Source organism: Apiospora marii, assembly GCF_038362585.1.
Source record: "Apiospora marii strain CBS 49790 chromosome Unknown utg000009l_segment0_segment0, whole genome shotgun sequence".
Lineage (NCBI taxonomy): Eukaryota > Fungi > Ascomycota > Sordariomycetes > Amphisphaeriales > Apiosporaceae > Apiospora > Apiospora marii.
In genome coordinates, this window is record NW_027117381.1 from 1,685,916 (window position 1) to 1,705,382 (window position 19,467).

The following is a 19,467-nucleotide window of genomic DNA, read 5'->3' on the forward strand; positions in this document are numbered from 1 at the left end:
GGTCGAATTGTGGAATGCCGCATGTGAGAGGGGAGAAAGTGCTTCGGGGGAGTACGAATACGCCCCTTGATAGCCAAGTGTCGCACTTCAGCTCGGATATAGGGAGGGACAGTCTCATGAGTCTTCATCCCATCTCTCAACTCATCTCTTCCTTCGTGGTTTGAAGGGCAGTCAGCCCAGCAGCAGTCATTAGGCGCGCAACTCAATGTCGGTGTGGGGAAACCACTAAAAACAGGGACAAAAGTCAGGCTTACTAGCGGGGGGAACTTAGGCGGACCCTTTGGAAACGGCTGGCTGGGAACACTGCTTGCTGCTGGTACGCTGGGCTTGTTACAGCAGCGCTGCAAGGCATGCGGCATGAGCCATCATCAGATTCGGCTATGGGGAACAATAAAAACAACCCCGCGGTGGCTCCTGCCAGTTAACTGCCCAGTTGCCAGTCCCAGAAGTAAACATTCATGCAACCCTTCACACCACCAATTCCAGTTAATCAGCAAGCAAGAATCAATCAGCAGCAGGCAACACTTTTTTATTTCTTAAGTGACTGTTCCTCCGATCCCATCAACAAGTTCGTGACTTCGCCGCCATACCGTACAGTTTCGCATCGACGAGAAGAGAGCTTCGTTCCAACCCAAGATTTCGCAGAACTACGTCAGAGGATTCTCCCACCATATCCACTCGATTAAATCATGTCTGGGCAAGCCAACGAGGACGCAGCTGCCGCTGCCGGTCGCGAGTCGCCCGCCCGTCACATTGAACTAGTCGAGGACGATGCCGCCCATCACGAGAACGGCGCCCCAAGCCCAGCTCTTACTGACAGCAAAGGCTGGGACGGCAAATTGCGCGTCGACCGCACCGCCCAGCTCCAGAACCCCGAGGCAATTTCCGATCCCGAGTATTCGGACGACGAGAACGTCCTGCCGGGCGAATCGGTCCCCGCCGACGAAGGTTGGTTTTGCACCACCCTCCCAACAGCAGCAGCAGCAAACGCAACCCCGCTGTTGATCATGAACCCCTAGCAGCAGCCAGCTAACTGTGCGCTTTTCTTCACCCCCAACCTACAGACATCCTGGACGATGAAGACCCCGAGACCGATGACATTGCCCTGATTCAAGCGCGCATTGTCGACATACCCGCGCTGCGACTCGAGCGCTTCAAGAAGGTCGCTCGCCTCTGCCTACGCCAGAACCTCATCCAGCACATCGGGGGCTTGTCCTCCCTGGGCCCCACCTTGGAGGAGCTGGACCTGTACGACAACCTGATTTCACATGTCAGGGGGCTGGACGACCTGACGCAGCTCACTACGCTCGACCTGAGCTTCAACAAGATCAAACACATCAAACACATCGAGCACCTGACCAAGCTGACGGACTTGTTCTTCGTGTCCAACAAGATCAGCACCATCGAGAACCTCGAGTCGCTGGTGCACCTGCGCCAGCTGGAGCTGGGCTCCAACCGCATCCGCGAGATCCAGAACCTGGACGCGCTCAAGAACCTCGAGGAGCTCTGGCTGGCCAAGAATAAGATCTCCGAGATCAAGGGCCTGGACGGCCTGCCCAAACTGCGCCTCCTCAGCATCCAGTCGAACCGCATCAAGGACCTCACGCCGCTGCGCCAGGCCCCGCAGCTCGAGGAGCTCTACATCTCGCACAACGCGCTCGAAAGCCTCGAGGGCCTGGACGGCAACCCCAACCTGCGCGTCATCGACATCTCCAACAACATGGTCAAAAGCCTCAAGGGCCTCGAGGGTCTCACGCACCTCGAGGAGTTCTGGGCCAGCTACAACCACGTCAACGACTTTAACGAGGTCGAGCGGGTTCTGGCCGACAAGAAGGAGCTGACGACTGTCTACTTCGAGGGCAACCCGCTGCAACTGAGGCAACCCGCGCTGTATCGCAATAAGGTTCGCTTGGCTCTGCCGCAGGTGCAGCAAATCGATGCCAGTAAGTGGACCACACGCTTGCCCCTGTTCACTTTCAGTCTCCGTTGTCGCAAACATACTGACCCCTGATATAGCGTTCGTGAAGCAAAGCTAGCCTAGCGGCTCATATTCTCCTTTCTTTTCCTTTTCTCTCTCGCAATGACTGGGTGGGACTCTCTTTCTACACATTGCATAGCCAGGCGTTTGGGAGAGGTTTTCTTCGGCGAAACCACAGTGATTGATCGTTTCAGGGAAATACAGGTAGAGTAGAGCTCAGCGCAGCCCGCAGCAGCGTATTTATTATCATCAATGTTTTACAACCAGGGCGGGATAGGGGTCGCGCACGGGCGAATTGCTACTTCATTACACACAAAAAGGAGTCTCTTGCTGTTTGGTTTGCCTGATTTGAATACATCACTGTGTCGACTGTGACAACGGGTATTCTTCATGATTTCATTATAGTTCGAGCTATGTATGTAACGCCACCAGCGATAACACAATAGATTCTTCGAATAGCGAAACAACCAAGACTTCATACAACTGGGCTGAAAATGTCCAGTGACATGAGTGATGGTGTAAGCAGAGTCCTAACCGGCACCTTTTCACTTTAACCAAAGATCCACATCTTGTCGGTCTCAAAGTACTGGACACAGTCGGTATTAGCACACTTTGTTCTACATTACCGGCGAAAATAGGAGTGGATGGAGTTGACTTACGTTGTGAGGCTGGTTGAAGCGGATGTTGGCGTCCTTGGAGGTGATCTGCTGCATGTCGTCCTCGTCGAGGTCGAAGCTGCAGCACTCGATGTTCTCGGCCATGATCTGGGGCCGGGTGCTCTTGGGGATGACGGCGATGCCGCGCTGGGTGACCCAGCGGAGCAGGACCTGGCTGGGCTTCTTGCCGTGCTTGTCGGCGATCTTCTGGATGACGGGGTCCTGCATGAGGGGCACGAGCTTCTCGGCGTGCTTGAAGCCGAACTCGAGGAAGGAGGCCGGGCCGAAGGTCGAGTAGGCCGTCATCTGGATGCCCTCGGACTTGACCAGGTTGACGAGCTCCTGCTGCACGAGGTAGGGGTGGTGCTCGACCTGGAGGGTGGCAGGCGGGATGCGGGCGTAGCGCAGCATATCGTAGATGAGCTGGGCCTGGAAGTTGGAGATACCGATGCTCTTGGTCAAGCCCTCGTCGACGAGGCCCTCCATGGCGCGCCACGTGTCCTGGATGGTGGTCTTGGACTTGACGATCTGCGACTTGCCGTCGTAGTGCCAGCCGGGCGGGTACCGCACCGAGGGGTCGACGAACTTGAGGGCGCCGGGGAAGTGCATCAGGTACAGGTCGAAGTGGTCGAGCTGCCAGTCGGCTAGTTGCCGCTTCACCACGGGGGCCACCTGCTCGGGGTCTTGGAATGTGGGCCACAGCTTCGACACGATGAAGAGCTCTTCTCGCTTGACGAGGCCATCCTTGATGGCACGGGCAACACCCTCACCACACTCCTTCTCATTGCCGTAATCTGTTAAGTGAACAAAAAGGGGCACTTGATCAGCCAAATATTCTTTTGTACACCATAACAAGCAAGTTGGGGAATTTGATAATGCCAAGGAGTCTAGAGCTCCATTCTCCGATAGGGGGACACAGGGGTCCATATGGAGGGGTCGTTGCGATTCGCTCCCGAACTTCCACGGATGGAGGGGTACTCGTGCAAGGGAGCTCTTAGGCCCGGCTAAGCCGACAGTATCGGATGTTTGGGTATAGACGTCTGTCTATCTTTCCGCCTGCAGCTTGCCCGTTGCAAATCGTAACTGCAGGAGGGTGGATAACATACCGAGCACGTGTGATGGGTATTTTGGAGGGCGTATGCAAGGACAAGATTCTTTGTCTACTTACCGCAAGCTCCATCAAGCAGTCTGTAACCGGTCTTGATGGCATTGTAGACAACATCGGCGCAGACGGCGTTATCAACCTTCCACAGTCCGAAGCCCACTTGGGGCATATCAGCACCGCTGTTGAGCTTGAGATTGGGGATCGTTGGAGCCATGTTGTGTGTAGTACTTCGTGGGACGGCGAATCTTGATGGGTATCTCAGAATGTTCTTGATATTTCCAGCTCCGTAGTGGAAGAAGGGGATGATAGTGGGGGTATTGAGAGGGGGGAAGTAGGTATGAGAATAGAGAGGAAACAAAATCGCCAAGGTCCAGTGTCTGGAATACCAGCCCTTCTTATATCAGTCGAGTCGACAGATCAGGTCACCACGCGACGGGAAAATCCATCCTAGAGAGGCGCAAAGTCGCCAATGGAAAGTGGCTACATGTAGACATCCAGATAGCTGATGGCCATCGCCTCATCCCGGCCATTTGTTGCAGAGGGGGGGAAAAGGCGACGCTAGAGATACCCGCGTGGGACCCAGCCAGATTCCGAAGCAGGCGAGCAAGCAATCAATCCCAAGCACTTCGCTTCCTGAGGAGACCATCCCCTCCCTCTTCGTCGTACCATGGCTGGACCCAGATTCAGCCAGGCTGCAGTGGGATAGAGATAGATGCCATTGGACAGCACTAGATCAGAAACATGATGAGGAGGTTCTGGGCGACAGTACTATTGGCTAAACGCGCAAATCAGAGCCTAAGCTGTTGACCCGGGTCTGGTCGTTGTTGCTGGATGATCCCCCCAAACAAGGATCTCCAAAGATACTTACTTATGTACACACTCGATCCATTCAATGTTACGAGGAGGGGCGTGTGTAGTGTGCGCAAAAGATGTAAGCATGCCAATCAATGCAGGTGTTAATTGACGATGGGCCATACCTGGTAACATAAGCAGTTGATATTAGCCATGTCCAATCACTGCGGGGTGTTCTCCGAGGATAGTGGGGGAATTTGGTGCTGCCCTCGCTCGATACCCATTTTCTCCAACTGTTTGGGGGCACACGCAGGCACCCACTAAGCCCGCACTTGCACCTTTGAGCATGTCCATCCGTACTAGTCTGCACCCGACTGACAAGGAACTATACGAAAAAACGTGCTTGACAGGAAACGGCTTGAGAATGGCATGGTTTCGAGTCTCGACGTCCACAAACCTCGCTGTGCCTCTCCGTCCCTTGTCTACCTAACTACCTCATACGTTGCGTACCTACATAATCTGATGGTCATCGTCCTTTTCACCGTGGTACAGACGACACGCGGTATTTGGCCGAGACTCCCCAGAGTTTCCACTTGGTCTTCGCTGGACTCTCCCAGCTATTTAGCCTAAAGCCGGAGAAAGAGTCAAGTTCCACTTGCGGCTAATTCAACCATCTGCCTCTTCTGCTCCAGTTTTCGACCACGGCACCGCAGCCGTCCGTTATCGTGAGATTTTTCTTCACGGGATGTACGCGTTGCCCCTAGCCTAGTATGGTGCCTGCTATGTCAGGCGCCCTGGGATGGGTTACTGCACACTGCAAGGCGGCCAATTGATACTTGCGGCCTGCGCGTGGTGGTTGGCTCGGTCCCTTGCGACCATTCACACCCAGCAACCCACGTTCCTGCGTGGGATATCTGAGCATTAACACCTGACTTTTTGGGTAGTCGCTGAGGGCACCGACTGGTTCGACAAAGGTCTGGGTGTCAACCGATCGGTTCTTTCAGACCTCCACGTTATACAATCTGGCATAACTGTTTTTCATTTCTAGAAGCATAGAATTTTGAGGGCCTACAACATCACGGCGTGATGTTCTCCCCGTGGGGCTTAGCTACCTATACTGGCATCCACAATGTATGCTGAACATGGCTAACATTCCTCTTGCCTCCACCATGATGCAAGGCTGGAGAACAGTACGATAATTCTATTCGGGCCGTATATCTCCACGATCGAACGGGTACAAGTCGATATGTAGGTATGTGCAGGTACCGGCCGGTCAAAGTGAGAGAGTCAAATGATCAACCACTTGCATCAAGCCGAACGAGGTCCATGTGGATATGATACGAGGAACCGCATCCTTATTGCATCATTCGACTTGCTCGAGGTAACTTGGCTTGCAGAAATGACAAACCCAATGGAATGCATCACTCAAGTTTGCGAACTATGATCCACATTTGGGGTACTCAATTCTGTTTTCTTTGTCAGATATAACAGCAAGCACAATAAGAGAAAGGTAGGCAGGACCAACATCACGGGTCAGTAGTCATATGTCTCCCCTCTCTCTTTCACGGATGAGATTGCAATGGCATCGTGATGTTTTGAGCTGTGAACCACACTGTCCAGGAACAGGAGGTCTTCACGAGGCTATGTCGAAGCAATCTCAAGGGCTGTCATGACGACAGTATATATAATGAGGCAGTCAAGATGTCCTTCTGAGTGAGCCGAGTGTACGGATTCAGACCATTACACTTTTCAAAAGATATGCGCAACCAGCCAACGTACTAATACATCATTCATCAAAATCACAACAAACATATCCATAATGGGTTTGAGAAACTCGATGATCAAAGCATTCAGGAAAACTTGTTCCGTATTTCCGATATGCTCAAAGGATAGAAACGTGGAAGAGATCACCCCAAAGGAACCACCGAATAACCACCGAACTGAAACCCCGGCATTCGACCACAAGACGCCTAGTATCAGGAACCAACATTCGGTAAAGTTTGCAGGGTATAATGAAGACACGGCGGAGCTCCCGTGAAATAGGTCTATCAGAGGGCCATATCCCCGGTCACTAAAAAAACGGGGAGCGTTGCGAGCACAAGTAAAGCCAGTCATTCAGATTCCAGCAATGGCAAGACATAGTTGAACCGGGATTAGTGGCAATTTGGAAAATAAGGTAGTAGACTAGACAGTAGACAAGCGGACAAGGGACGACAAATCATCGTTGACATGATTTTTAATCATTTGTAGATATTCGGAAGTGTGGGATGTAGCGACAATCCAGTAACATATGTTCACGAGTGAAGCCTAGACCCAGCTCATACCAAAATGACTGATAGTCTCATCAAGTCGACGATTGACCCGATTCCACTGCAGGCACAAACAAAGCCTGCATTCGAAACCCCTATAATGATAAACACATGTTTTGTTAGTCTTCGAATTTGCCTATAGATGGATATAATGTGGCGTCAGATCAGTCACATAAGTAGCACTTACATCGAAAGCAGCCCTGACCCGCCGAAGCCCCGGTCCCCTCGTCTTTATAGCGACGACCGGAAACTCCCCCAGCTCGCCAACCCAGTCGATGTATTCCGACATGACATTCTTCCTCGTGAGCAACGACAGGGCCCGGAAGCCGCATTCGTCGATGGCGGCGTAGAAGCCAACGAGGGGCACGCCGTCGTCAACGGCGAGGTACTCCTCGTACCCGACGTCCTCGAACTGTTCCTTCCCTTTCTTCTTTCCCCGGAGGACGTAGCCGAGTTCGACATCATCGGCGGCACTGGTGCTGTCATCGCAGGACCCAAAGACGAAACGCAGGCCCGAGATGTACCGCGCGCCAAAGAAGGGCACTAGAGAGACATATATTCCACGAACGGGCCTATCCGAAGGCAGCTTAATTTCGGCCCGGTGCAGGACACGGCCCAACTCGCCAAAGAACTCAGGCGCCCGACACCGCGCCGTCTTGACAGCCTTCCAATCCAGCACAAGCTCCGTGGTGTCGAGATCCCACCACCTCGCATGGTTAGTGTCGTGCCCAGTCCCATTTATACCGCTGTCAGCACCAGACTTGATCCCTCTCAGGGGACCGAGGGTATTCACGACCCGCATCGCATCCGCGAGCGGCCGCACCGTCTGCGCCCAGATGCGGAGCCGGTTCCGCTCCCCGAGGCCGACCTTGTTGTAGCGCAGGTTCGTGCGCAGCTGCCGGTACAGCCTGGCCCAGTCGGTGCCGCGCATCTCGGCCGGGGGCAGCAGGAAGGCATCGAAAAAGGCGTGCAGCTCGCGGCCGGGCCAGAAGCGGGAGCGGAAGAAGGGCTGGCTCAGCGGCAGGCCTGCAATCTCCCGCGAGGCGGCCCGGAGGCTCGCGACGTCGGGCGTCTCGAGGTAGCACAGGAGCAGCTCGCGGAGCTCCTGTGGCAGTCGCGCAAAGGGGTCGTTCGTTGTCGCACCATTCGTGGTGCTCTCACTACTGCCATTATAAGACACGTTGCCGCCCTCGCCGTTGCTTCTCTCCGTGGTGGCCGTAGTTGGCGTCGCTGCTTCAGGAGGAACATCATTGGAACTAGCGCCAGCACTGCCTCCTGTCGCGGGCTCTTGCTCGTCGTCGTGCCGGATCCGCAGGCTGGCGACGACTTTCTGGATCTCGGGGACCCGGAACGGGTTGGCGTAGGTGCTAGGGATGACCAGGTTAGAGTTAGGCCCCATCAGGACGAAGTGCTCGCCCTTGCAGAGGTCCTTGACGGTGCCCATGTAAAGCCCGCCGTAGTTGTGTCCCCAGTTGGGCAGCTCGCTGCCGCAGGGGACCGATTGGAGGACGCGCCAAAGCGCCTCAATCACGACATTGCCCTGGTTGTTGTTGGATGTGTCTGTCGTCTCGGCGTCTGTGTTGGCGGCAGTGGCGACTTTGATGTTATCCGGCTTGAGAGCCTGCTCGAGCAGGGCCCAGCACGCCTCGTGGAACAGGAACCCCCAGGCATAATTCGGCCGCTCCTCAGGCGGCACGTCCGGCCCTGGCGGTCGGATATCCCGGATGGTGACGCAAGTGGAGGGGTCCAGGTCTGGGTCATCATACCGCTGGTGCGCCTGGGGCGGGACCGAGTTCTCGGCGCTATTCACCTGGTGGTAGCCGACGCCCGATAGCTGGGGCCGATTGCCGGAGATGGCGGTGGGATCATCCAGATCTCCGGTGCAGTAGACGGCGCGGTAGTAAGGTGCCCAGGTAGCGGCGCCAGTGTTGAGGTGGGGGTTGACGAAGCCGCAAAAGCCGCAGGTTAACCGGCTCACCGGCCAGGCCGCGTTCTGCATAGCGACTGTCTCTCCCGTCCTCTGCTTCTCCTTTTTCCCCCTTCTTCTTCCTCCTCCTCCCTCTTGGAACAAAGAGGTGGCGATTTACGGCTGTCCCTCTTCGCAGGCGCCTGCTGAGTCAGCCTTGTTACTGGAGCCTACTCAATTGGTCAAGAAGGGATGGTCGGTGTTGAGCCTATACTGGAATTGACGTCGCACAGTCGGGTAATGTGCCCCAAAATGATCCGAAAAGATGCAACGTTCTTGAGGGCCTCGAAGGTGATTATCTGGGATCCTTTGCCTAGTCCTCTAACTAGGGTGGCCGTGCTCCGGCTTCTATTTGCGTCTGCGTCTGGTGTGACGTTGACGTTTCCTAAAGTTCTCGGGACTTACCATCTCCACTCACAAAGTACATTTATTCATTAGATTATACGGGCGGCAAAGAGGGCTCCACTCTTCTTCGGTAGTAGCCAAGTCAGAAACTCACTTTCCACCTCATCCAAACCCTTCATACCTAGCATATAGATGGCATTGGACGACATTCACGGATTCATACGACTACAGTGATGCCTGATACAGTATAAAATTTGATCATGTTGTTAGGTAAATAGTGTAGAAAATGGCACCTTAATATCAACCGCCGCTCCCGTATAATGCTGTCTTTTTTGTCAGGAATTCGAGTAGCAAATTGTACGCCGGATTCGACCGATGTACTGCCACTGCTACCTCGACCTGGCATTGTCCGCATGTCTCCTCGGAAGATGCGTTTGCTCATTGGGTCATAACCAGAGGTGCCGGAACCGCTCAGAAGCAAAAGGTGTACAACCCGTAACACAGTGAATATATAAATATATATAACATGAAGCCCATCTAGAAGTGTTCCTTCCAGAAGCGGAACTTGACCTCCCGGCTCGTGGCTGTCTGCGCTGCCTTCTGAATGTCGCGTGCTGAGGAGCGAGTTAGCCAGGTTCGTACAATTGAGTCAACGGGTCAAACTTACCAGCTGCAGAAGGACCACAGAAGTATACACCGACAGTAGTCTGCATACTGCTCTCCAGGCCGTTGATGTAAGTGCGATCCATGATACCGTCGCGCATAGTCTCGAACATGCGACGGAAGTCGGGACGACCAAAGTTGGTGCGGGACTTAAGCTCGGTGAGAGGGTCAACTTCGGCGCCGACCGAGTTGAGTACAATGTTTTGGGTGGTGTCGATATCCAGCTTCTGGGTCAGGTAAGTGTGGATCTTCAAGAACTCAATGCCGTTGCTTCCAGGAACCCTAGCAGCTTCGGCACTTTGCTCCTCAAGAGACGACAGGAGTGTCTGGAACCACTCGAACGAGCCGGTATCCTTGCAGACCCAGATGAATTCCACACGTCGGAGTCGGGTAGGCGGGTTGGGTCCGTTGCGGGAGTGCCAGATGTTCTTCAGGATAGAAGCCCAAGGTGTCACACCGATACCAGTTCCGATAAGCACAGCAATCTCGTTGTCGAACACGTCCTCAGCTGGCGCACCGTACGGTCCGTCAATTCGAAGGAGGGGCATCTGTTGGCCGTTCTGAAGAGCGACCTCGTACATGCCCATGGGGTCAACTCCGTCGTACATTTTCGATTGAGCCTGGCCGGCACCAACAGCGTCACCGAGGGCCCGGGTGAAATCACCGACTTGACGGACGTGCACAGAAACGTAAGGGTCGTAAGGGCAAGAGGTGATGGTAAAGGGATGCCACTGGTAGGCGGAGACCGAGGGAACTTGGAGGAAGAGCCACTGGCCAGCCTTGTACTTGAAAGACGGCTTGTTGAATTGGATTTCCACGACATCTGGCGGACCAAGTCAGTAATTTGTCTTGTTATCAACCGCAGTTTGAACAGAAGGCGGAACATACCGTAAGGGTGGCGGACGACACGAGTGATCTTGGTGGACTTCTTGGCTCGGATTTCACGGTACAAGCGCTCGATCAGGTAGAAGCCACCGGCGAAGAGCTCCCATCGCCATCCCTCGTAACCAAGACAGTGGTTCCAGAATTCGTCACCGGCGAAGGGAGAGATCGGGTCGGCCGTGTCACGAACAAAACAGCTGGTGGTGTGGGTGTAAAGACCCAACAGGAAAGGAATAAAAAGGTGATGGGTGTACCAGAAAGTCTCGAAAGACTGCTGTCGAATGCGGTGGTGCGCTGTCGTGTACATTAGCAGCATGCACAAGCACATGGTGTGACCGGTAACACCACCGGCCTGGGTGTAGTGGATCTGGATGGCCGTTTCGGGACGGATCTGCGTCTTTTCAACATTATAGAAACTATTGTGGTTGAATGTTAGTTGCTTCCACTTCCATATGTTGTGAGTTCCATGGTTCCACTTACTTGACATAATGGGCCGAGACGTGGAGGACTGTGAACATCAACATGGCATATGCGACCTGGCGATGGAACCACAGGTTTTCGTCCAGAGGCAGGAACCGGAGCTTCGGACGGATCCATCTCATTATAGTCCGGCATACCGGAAGTAAAATCAGAGTTCCGTCGATTGAGAGGACTAGACCAGCACCTCTAGATATCCATACTGAATATCTGAGTGTGTTCAAGGGAGCCAGTTCGGGCGTGGCAAATTGCTTATACCTAAAGGCGTGTTAGTTGTTGCTCAACGTACATGGCCAGTATGGCGGGAAGGGTAGGGCTGTCGTACCATCCGAACGCGAAGAAGCCCCAGTGCATTCCCCAGAACAAGATGTGGAATATGATCTTGCTCGGGGTGAATTGCTTCTTGAACAGGGTGCCGAGGCTCATCTCTGAGCCACCCATCTTGACGATTGGTACTCCCACCTCTTTGCCAGTACTCAATCCCGATTAAAGTGTCGACCTGCGACAGTACCGACTTAGTGTGGCCTTTGTTATATCCAGAAAGGGCGATCGTTGGCGAAGGGTATCGAGCGAAGAGCGAATGACGCGGTGTCGTGATCCTTTTTCGTTGTTGTATGTTTGCGCAAGTTACTGCCGATCCCGATTTCCTTCCTTTGACGTCCCCCGGATTAAAAAGGCCTATTATGCAACACGAACAAACTAATAAGAAGAAGCAATGGATTTAAAAGAGCGATCTGAGCCAGCAGCGGACGAAAAGAATGGTGTGGACTAGAAGGGCTCGGGGGGTTGTTGATGAAGCAGAAACCTCTATGTCCAGTTCGCCAAGCAAGGGGGATAGAAGAAGGGAAACCAGGCGATGTATGATGGGAGGTTAGGTAGTCATAAAGGACGATGCTAGATTGGGTTGGGCAGGGGTAGATGGGTTGATGGGGAGAGCTTATTCCCAACGAGGTGCCAGGATGTAGCTAAGCGTCAGTTCATGGAGATCCGGCACCTCGATGAACCGTCTTTTTGCTTGGTGCCGACGGTCGAGTAATGACCCACGAGTACGAATGCAGTAGAAAGAGGGACCGATTTGATCGGATGTCAGCGGCCCATGAAACCTCTTTGCCCACTTTGAAGTAACCACCGCCACTGTTTGAACCAAGGTGGAACTGGTGGTAGAACGGAGGTACCAGGGGAGGAGTATAGCGTATCCCTGACTGTCCGTCTAGTCGGGGATGAGCCCTTCTTTGCCTTCTCTGGCAGGGTTTGCAGTGTGTGCCGTCAGATATGAGGTGCTGCTGGGCTCCCTAGCTGGGCCACGGACCAGGAGTGGGCGCCGGAAATAGGCAAGCAGCCACGGTGACAGGACAGACGATGGAGACCAGAATAAGATGACTATGAGACCTGGGGCAAGGCCAGAGACGGTTGACAGACGGCGATAGTATGGAAGATCAGACGCAATAGCGGGTTTCGCAGCCGGCTGGAGCGGTATCAGATCGATCCGGCGCTCAATGTGTGTGTGCGTGCGTTTTTCTCTCTCTCACTCGTTCTCTTTAGGTCTAGTAGGTGCCAGGTTCACTTTTATTCTACCTCGCAGTGAGTACTGGCTTGTGGTGGGAGGGTTGAGACGAGGTGCGTTTGAAGGATGCTCAGGCTGAATAGTCTGGAGCCGCCTTGGTTGTTTCGGCAGGGGTATGGAGATACTGCAGAAACGGGCGGCACACGGGAAGCGGCGAATATGACGGAGATGGGAGAAAATCAGAAGTTCGGCAACGTGAAAGAGCAGATCTTGCTTCCAAAGAGTCGGGAAAAGGAAGAAATCATAATCAACAGACGAATTCCTCCTCCCGTCTGGGAATATACACACACAGGAATTAGCGCCTTCATTTTGCGATTCGGGCGCTCATTGGTGAAGGCCCAATGCGAGAGATGCGATTTCGTGCTTGGTCTCGATATTTTGGGCCATTTTTAGGTCGTGACAGCTTGTCGGGCGCTTAATTGGGGCCAATAGCCGTAAAGGTTGCACACGGTGGGGAGACTGGTGCTCGGCCGCCAAGGCACCAAGAACAACCAAGGCCAACTAGAGCCCTTACACAGTGCTGGGCAGTGTGTGCCCGGGTGCACAAGATGCACGAGCGAGGGGCGGGAAGGCATTGGCTTTGCATTGGCGTCGTATGATAGACACTGCATTTTGGGCAGGATTGCCATTTGCTGTTGCGATATCCGTACATGAAGTGCCACTGTAACTGTTTTACGCCGTCATTCCCCAATTCGAGGAGGACGTCGTCGTTCCTCTCCCAATTCCGTAATTGTATGGAAGATATCCAGACTGGTCACATCAATTAAACCTTTATTGCTCGCTAAACAATAGGTATGCTTATATCTTGAGTGGTACCCGCCTGCTAAGATTGTAGTGGGAAGGGATCTCTGTAGCAGCAAGCCTTGCCAGCCAACCTACTTTCACATAGAAGTTGCGGCAAGCCGGATCATGCTTAAAATCTGCAATTCTATTTAATGCCGGCGTACCGAAACTGGAGCGTTGTGATTGGGAAGGGGGTCTTTAAGGGGTCTCAGGGAGGGTCATAGGCAACGATGCTACAAACGTGCTGCGACCATGGCATGGGTAGGGGACCGGGGTCTTTTCTATCAATGCGAGAAGACGTTCCATGCGGGGGGGTGGTGTCGGGGGGCAGGACGCTGTTCCTGGGCGATTCCCGCCATCCCCCGTCCTCGTCTCCAACGTTCCTCTCGATAAACACCAGACGACGTAACTCTATCCAATTGCCAGCCGCAGCTGTACCGACGCTACAGTACAACATTTTAAGCTTAGACATGGGGTGGTAAACAACATCGTACGATTTTTTGATCAGGCCATTCTCAGAGCCGCAGACAATCACGGCAATATCCTACAGAATCAGTCCACGTAACCTTGTATAAAGCAGTGAGCCTCATACCTTGGCACAGAACTGGGCAACGACATATAAGTCTTGTGCTTTTCCGCCCTCTTCAACATCGTTCGATTTCTCGTCAGTTTACTGCACATCAAGGGGCCCCAGCAATGTGTGCCCTTCATGCTGTGGCGGCTGGCATGGCTGGCAGGCGCACCAACTCGGGGGACTTGGCACCTCGTGGGTTGCTTTGTCTCTTTGGGTGTATATATTTTTTTTTCTCTTTCTCCCCCTTCGACGCCCAGCCCGCCTCTGTTACTGCTTTGGAGACACTAAAGCGACCAAGGCGGGCCCTTCTCAATCATTCTACGAAGACCTTGGATATTGTGTCCAGGTCTTGCTGTCCAGGATACGGTATGAAGACATCCCGAGGAGATGATCAGGCAGCTCTGGAACAGGGCATTTTGCTTGGAAGGATGCCGTCCTATCCAGAGGATCCTCGGGTCTCTTGGGAAGGCAGGGTCGCAGCGCACGGCAGAATGCTTACCCTCGTGAAGCGTGCAGATCGTTAAGCTTATTGAAAGCCAAGCTTAATATTGAGGCGATGTAGTCGTAACGGGTCCAAACGATCTGAAACCACCCAAAACGTTAGTAGACCGGAGCCTCGATACAGCAGCGCAGGGTTATCGTAGGATACACCCCACACCTGCAACACCGTTGTGACACGGACTGCGGTCCGCCCAGTAGGATCGTGCGTGTTGGCGTCGGCCATAACAGCTCTTCTCATCTCTCCTGCCTGCCAACATCTCCGGGTCGCGTGTCATCTGGCGGAAATCCTTCTACAACAGGACGCATGGCTTCTCGCATAACCCGTCATCCGCACGAGTCTTGTTTTGCCTGCGGACAAAAAAAGGTGATGAGGCCCACAATCCCGTCCCCGTCCCCATCACCACCTCAACTCCACGATTGATTTTCTGCTTCTGCCTTCCCAATCTTGTTTCCGAACCGAGACTTGCAGCCTTGCAATTTTTTTTTCTCCTCCTCGGGGCTTCGTTCCCTCTGGGGACTCAGATGTTTCATTGATGATATGACATGCTTCGAGGCAAGCTAGGTTTTGATTGAGATCACCATGATCGAAAGGCGATTGGCGATTGAGAAGGGATGGCTTTCGAAGCCGTCTCCAAACGAGCCAAGCTTATTGGCACGTCAATCGAAGACAGTCCTCGTTTGCTATTTTCCCTTTGGGTTCCTCCAGAGCGTGCAATGCCTTGACGTCTACCTGATTATACCACCCACATCAATTGATCATCCCAGTTTGCACCCCTTCGAAGACATGGCATGATCAGAATCACTAGGGTTCTATTTGGCCACGGGGATCATGTTCGACAACACCATATTCTAGAACGCCCTGCATCCTACATACCTGTATTATTTGCTCATTTGCTCTCGATGCGGTAGCTCTTGCGGTGGTCGAGATGCAGTTTGCGCGTGTCGGAATATGACACTCACTGTATGCCAGTGTTCCGAACTTTATTGGCGCTTGTATTCGTTGCCCCGAATTTGCCCTGCCACCCGGCTACCTGGGAAGGGCATGATCTCGCAATCGAAATGCCAATGCCACTTTACCGATGGGCAAGCGAAATGCCTGCCCGGCCTGGAACTTGGCAACTCTTGTCGAGGCAGCAAATCTGATGGCATCTGACGGGCGATCGTCAAGGACGATCGCAAGAAAGTAGGTTGCCGCCTTCAATCATCTCGGAAACCTGCATACAGCCTCGGCAACGCTCATATAACCCGATGCGGGTATAGGCAGCAGTGGCTGATACCGTCTGTCAAGTGCGTACATGCAACCTGACAGGACTTGATGTCTACTCAAAACTACCTATGAAGCAGAATTCGTCCGTGTTGTAAGAACCAACAGCGCAAGACTGTTGTCCATGTACGTGATGACCAACCTTTGGTGACCAGTCCGTAGATCTAGGTTTTCTGGGCCAAAATTGGCACGAAACCTCCATATCAGCAGACACAAAATGGATCGCAGTCCAGATCGAGAAGATAGGCGGGCCTGGGGCGTTAAAGGCTGGCGGGTTTGATCACAAATCTAAATTACAGAAACAGAACTGACTCTGTGCCATGACTAATGCGACGCAAGATGAGTGGTTACCGACGTAAGCAGGTCGTTTATTCCAGTCTATCCACATGTCGGGATGTGACGAATGGCTGAAGGTATTTGCAACGCCAGGTCAGGCGGCCAGAGTGATTCATACATACTAACTACCTATGCTGCCTGTAGCTACACATACCAGGTATTATTATTGATGACCTGAGCACGATCTGCTTCTTGCTATAAGAGGCATAATAGAAACAAATTGTATCAATGTGTAAGTTACCAAGAAGCACGTTCTTGTTTTACCTGCCATAGACCAAGTTAATTTCTCACCACCTTCCAGGACATAACATACTCAGCCGCAAGGGCGGGTCTTGTGGAACCAACAGCACTGCGTATAACCTGTCGTGCCTCTATACAGGCGTCGTGCGACCCCCAGTCCCTGTTGGTAGTCGAGTTGGGAGTTCTCGCGGACGGTAAGTGACGGTGCATCTCCCGACGGGGCCAGTCTTGAATGTAGACAGGTACGCAGCTGCTCGTCTTCTTGCTCTCCGTCAGCTCCAAGGCTTTGCTGAAGTCGCGGCGGTAATGTCAACTATGAAAGAGTTCCGGGTCATCGTAGTGGGAGGAGGCCTTGTCGGGCTTCTAGCTGCTCACATTCTCGCCAAGTCGGAAATCGACTTTGTACTGTTGGAACAGCGAGACAGCCTTTTCCCCGAGCACGGCGCAAGTATCGGGATATATCCTCATACCGTCCGGGTGTTCGACCAACTCGGATTGCTAGAGCCGCTCCGGAAGATTTGGAGTCCGTTGACCCGGAAGCTGGTGATAACCCATTCCGGCTACATCTTCAAGGATCACCCCAGGTTCACCTGGATGGGAGTCAAGTAGGCCCCCTATTGCCACCACTCGTCAACAGGTATATAACTGACCGGGCGTCGTAGTCACGGGCATCCATTCGCCATGGTTCATCGAACTGATCTGCTTCGATGTCTCTATGACACTCTCGATAATGACGTGAAGAAACGTGTCTATACGAACAAGCAAGTGGCCGATGTTCAAGTCCTGGACGAGTCATGCGAGGTACGATGCTCAGATGGTACAGCTGAGCGCGGGTCCCTCATCATTGGAGCGGATGGTAATTCGAGTAGAGTACGGCGGCAGATGCGAAACCAACGCCAGCTTGAGCAACCTCTGCTGCCGTTAGTCATGAGTGAAAGACCCTTCGTGGCATCCTTTACACTCTTGTATGGCTCAGTTCCATTACTGCCTAGCATGCCTGGTGGGACTTCCTGGGAGGCGCATGGCACAGGCATGTCTACGGCACTCTTCGTGGGCAAAGAGAGAGCCTGGTTTTTCTGGTACGAAAAGCGTGCCTTCACAACACATGGACAAACACCAGCGAAGTTCAGCAAAGAAAACGAAGCGCGGTTCGTGAGCAAATGGGCACACGTGCACATCACAGACAAGCTGCGGCTAAAAGACGTGTACGAAGCCCGTCAGTCTTCTGGCATGACTTTGGTCGAGGAAGGCGTCGTCGAGCATCGATTCAGTAAGCGCATCGTGCTCGTCGGCGACTCGGCAGCCAAGGTCACTCCGAACTTGGCATTCGGCTTCAACGGCGGCGTACAAGGCCTCGTTGCGCTGATGAATGGCTTACACGGGCTTGTCCGCGGTCAGAATGTCACCCAACCGAGCACCGCGGAGCTCGATACCGTGTTCCAAATGTACCAAGACCAGGCCCTTGCCCTCTCCCGACTGCTGGTGAATGTCTCGGGCAAGTCCTTACGTGCCACGACCTGGGATACGTGGGGTAGCTGGGTGATGGATCGCTATGTCAGCGGAGTGACGGGGGCAGATTGGAGAAGGTACAATCAGCAGTTTGCCCCCATGATTGCACAGTCACTTGTGCTGGACTTCCTGAGCGAGGAAAATCTGCCATATGGAAAGATGGGATGGGAATACCATCCGGAGATGGCTGTTGACAAGCAAGATTGAGTTTCGGGACCCAACCGGTTTTCCCTAAACGTTTATAGAGATGTAGTTTCTCCTTCAATCGACCCCTATTAGAGAGGATCCCCTCTGTCAAGGCTGACAATCGCTTTTTTGCTCGTGGTTCACTTGACAATCACTTGTCGCTTATTCGTCCTGAAGCTGCAGGTTGTGCACATAGTTACGGTACCTACATGCAGGTCAGGAAGTAAGCATGTGAATACAACAACCTGGCCAGTCATCCAATTGATCCCACATAATTTTCGCCGATTTCAGTCACATTGTGGACGACCACGAACTCAATCTCGCTGTCTCCTTTGTCAAACTCCCACCCGACCCACATTTGCACCCAGCCTTTAAGGACATTGTCCATCCTTAAGTGCAACAGGTCTCATATTTTCTTTATCCGTTGATAATCAATTGGCCATTGTCGGAGAAAGGTCAAAATCGACTGACATATTTCTTCAAATGTCATCATCAGCCTCGGCGATCCTGCAGTGAAACGACAGCAGTTGCCCATCTGACACACCAACACACATACAAAGAAACACACTCTTGTGCCATCGCGACAGCACGGTTATCTCAACCACCATGGCGAGCATATCCAAATTGATCAACATCTCCGACGACATCGTGGAATGCGTCGCCTCTTTCCTTGAGCAACCCCATTCTGACTGGGGCGATGCCACCATCCTGTCCACCATCCGCAGCATCGTCGCGGAGGAACTCTGGGGCGGATATCGCATCGAGATGAGCTCGCTGGACCCGGGTTTCGTCATGAGCTACGAGAACAGCAGCATAAGCGGCTTCGAGATTGTCCATGACGAACAGCACGTTGGGCTGTTCAAGAACGCCTCGTACAAGGTCCCTTTGATCACAATCGCACCGGGACAGCGCGAGCAAGACTGGGCATGCCCGGTGGAGTTGGCACACGGCTTGCAGGTTGAGCATCTGCTTCGGTGTGTCAATGTCATGCGTGTGGGCAGCAACAGCGGCGCCTGGTGGGGACGCCATCTGAGCCCACCACTCCGGTCAGAAGTCGGCGAGTACCTTGCCTTCATGTTCGTTCTCGGCCGCGAAGGCGAGGAGAAGAAGAAGTACCTCTTCCCGCCATCGAAGGTCCTACAACGCTACACCACTCCTGCCGGCGAGCATAGCTGGGTCGGGTTGGACGTCCCGCAGCATCGGGACTTCGGGACGCTTCGAGTCGAGATGGCCAAGTACGAGAAGCAGCACAACGACCCAGATGACGAGTCCATCAAGCCGGTCACCGACAAGGCCTTCGAGGATGCGGCTGAAAAGGCCCACAGGGAAGACTTGAT

At 53.4% G+C, this 19,467-nt stretch overlaps 6 protein-coding genes across 6 annotated transcripts; 2 read left to right on the top strand and 4 right to left on the bottom strand.

The window, feature by feature from the left end:
- Nucleotides 1–689: 689 nt before the first annotated feature.
- On the top strand, nucleotides 690–2,036 carry PG985_012073 (protein phosphatases PP1 regulatory subunit sds22; the record flags this gene model as incomplete). Its single annotated transcript, XM_066831840.1, has 3 exons — nucleotides 690–948; nucleotides 1,065–1,943; nucleotides 2,017–2,036. The coding sequence occupies 3 exons, from the start codon at nucleotides 690–692 to the stop codon at nucleotides 2,034–2,036; spliced, it is 1,158 nt and encodes a 385-aa protein (XP_066679890.1).
- Nucleotides 2,037–2,528: 492 nt separating this feature from the next.
- Nucleotides 2,529–3,953, bottom strand: PG985_012074 (xylose reductase (aldo/keto reductase); the record flags this gene model as incomplete). The annotated part of the gene is made up of 3 exons (XM_066831841.1): nucleotides 2,529–2,564; nucleotides 2,638–3,428; nucleotides 3,803–3,953. 3 exons carry the CDS (start codon nucleotides 3,951–3,953, stop codon nucleotides 2,529–2,531), a joined length of 978 nt encoding a protein of 325 aa, XP_066679891.1.
- Nucleotides 3,954–6,976: 3,023 nt separating this feature from the next.
- On the bottom strand, nucleotides 6,977–8,839 carry PG985_012075 (uncharacterized protein; the record flags this gene model as incomplete). Its single annotated transcript, XM_066831842.1, has 1 exon — nucleotides 6,977–8,839. One exon carries the CDS (start codon nucleotides 8,837–8,839, stop codon nucleotides 6,977–6,979), a length of 1,863 nt encoding a protein of 620 aa, XP_066679892.1.
- Nucleotides 8,840–9,688: 849 nt separating this feature from the next.
- On the bottom strand, nucleotides 9,689–11,614 carry PG985_012076 (uncharacterized protein; the record flags this gene model as incomplete). The annotated part of the gene is made up of 5 exons (XM_066831843.1): nucleotides 9,689–9,765; nucleotides 9,819–10,637; nucleotides 10,703–11,112; nucleotides 11,177–11,431; nucleotides 11,463–11,614. 5 exons carry the CDS (start codon nucleotides 11,612–11,614, stop codon nucleotides 9,689–9,691), a joined length of 1,713 nt encoding a protein of 570 aa, XP_066679893.1.
- A 4,584-nt stretch (nucleotides 11,615–16,198) lies between these two features.
- Nucleotides 16,199–18,151, top strand: PG985_012077 (uncharacterized protein; the record flags this gene model as incomplete). Its single annotated transcript, XM_066831844.1, has 4 exons — nucleotides 16,199–16,214; nucleotides 16,497–16,629; nucleotides 16,678–17,040; nucleotides 17,098–18,151. The coding sequence occupies 4 exons, from the start codon at nucleotides 16,199–16,201 to the stop codon at nucleotides 18,149–18,151; spliced, it is 1,566 nt and encodes a 521-aa protein (XP_066679894.1).
- A 576-nt stretch (nucleotides 18,152–18,727) lies between these two features.
- PG985_012078 (uncharacterized protein) lies at nucleotides 18,728–19,159 on the bottom strand (the record flags this gene model as incomplete). The annotated part of the gene is made up of 1 exon (XM_066831845.1): nucleotides 18,728–19,159. One exon carries the CDS (start codon nucleotides 19,157–19,159, stop codon nucleotides 18,728–18,730), a length of 432 nt encoding a protein of 143 aa, XP_066679895.1.
- Nucleotides 19,160–19,467: the final 308 nt, after the last annotated feature.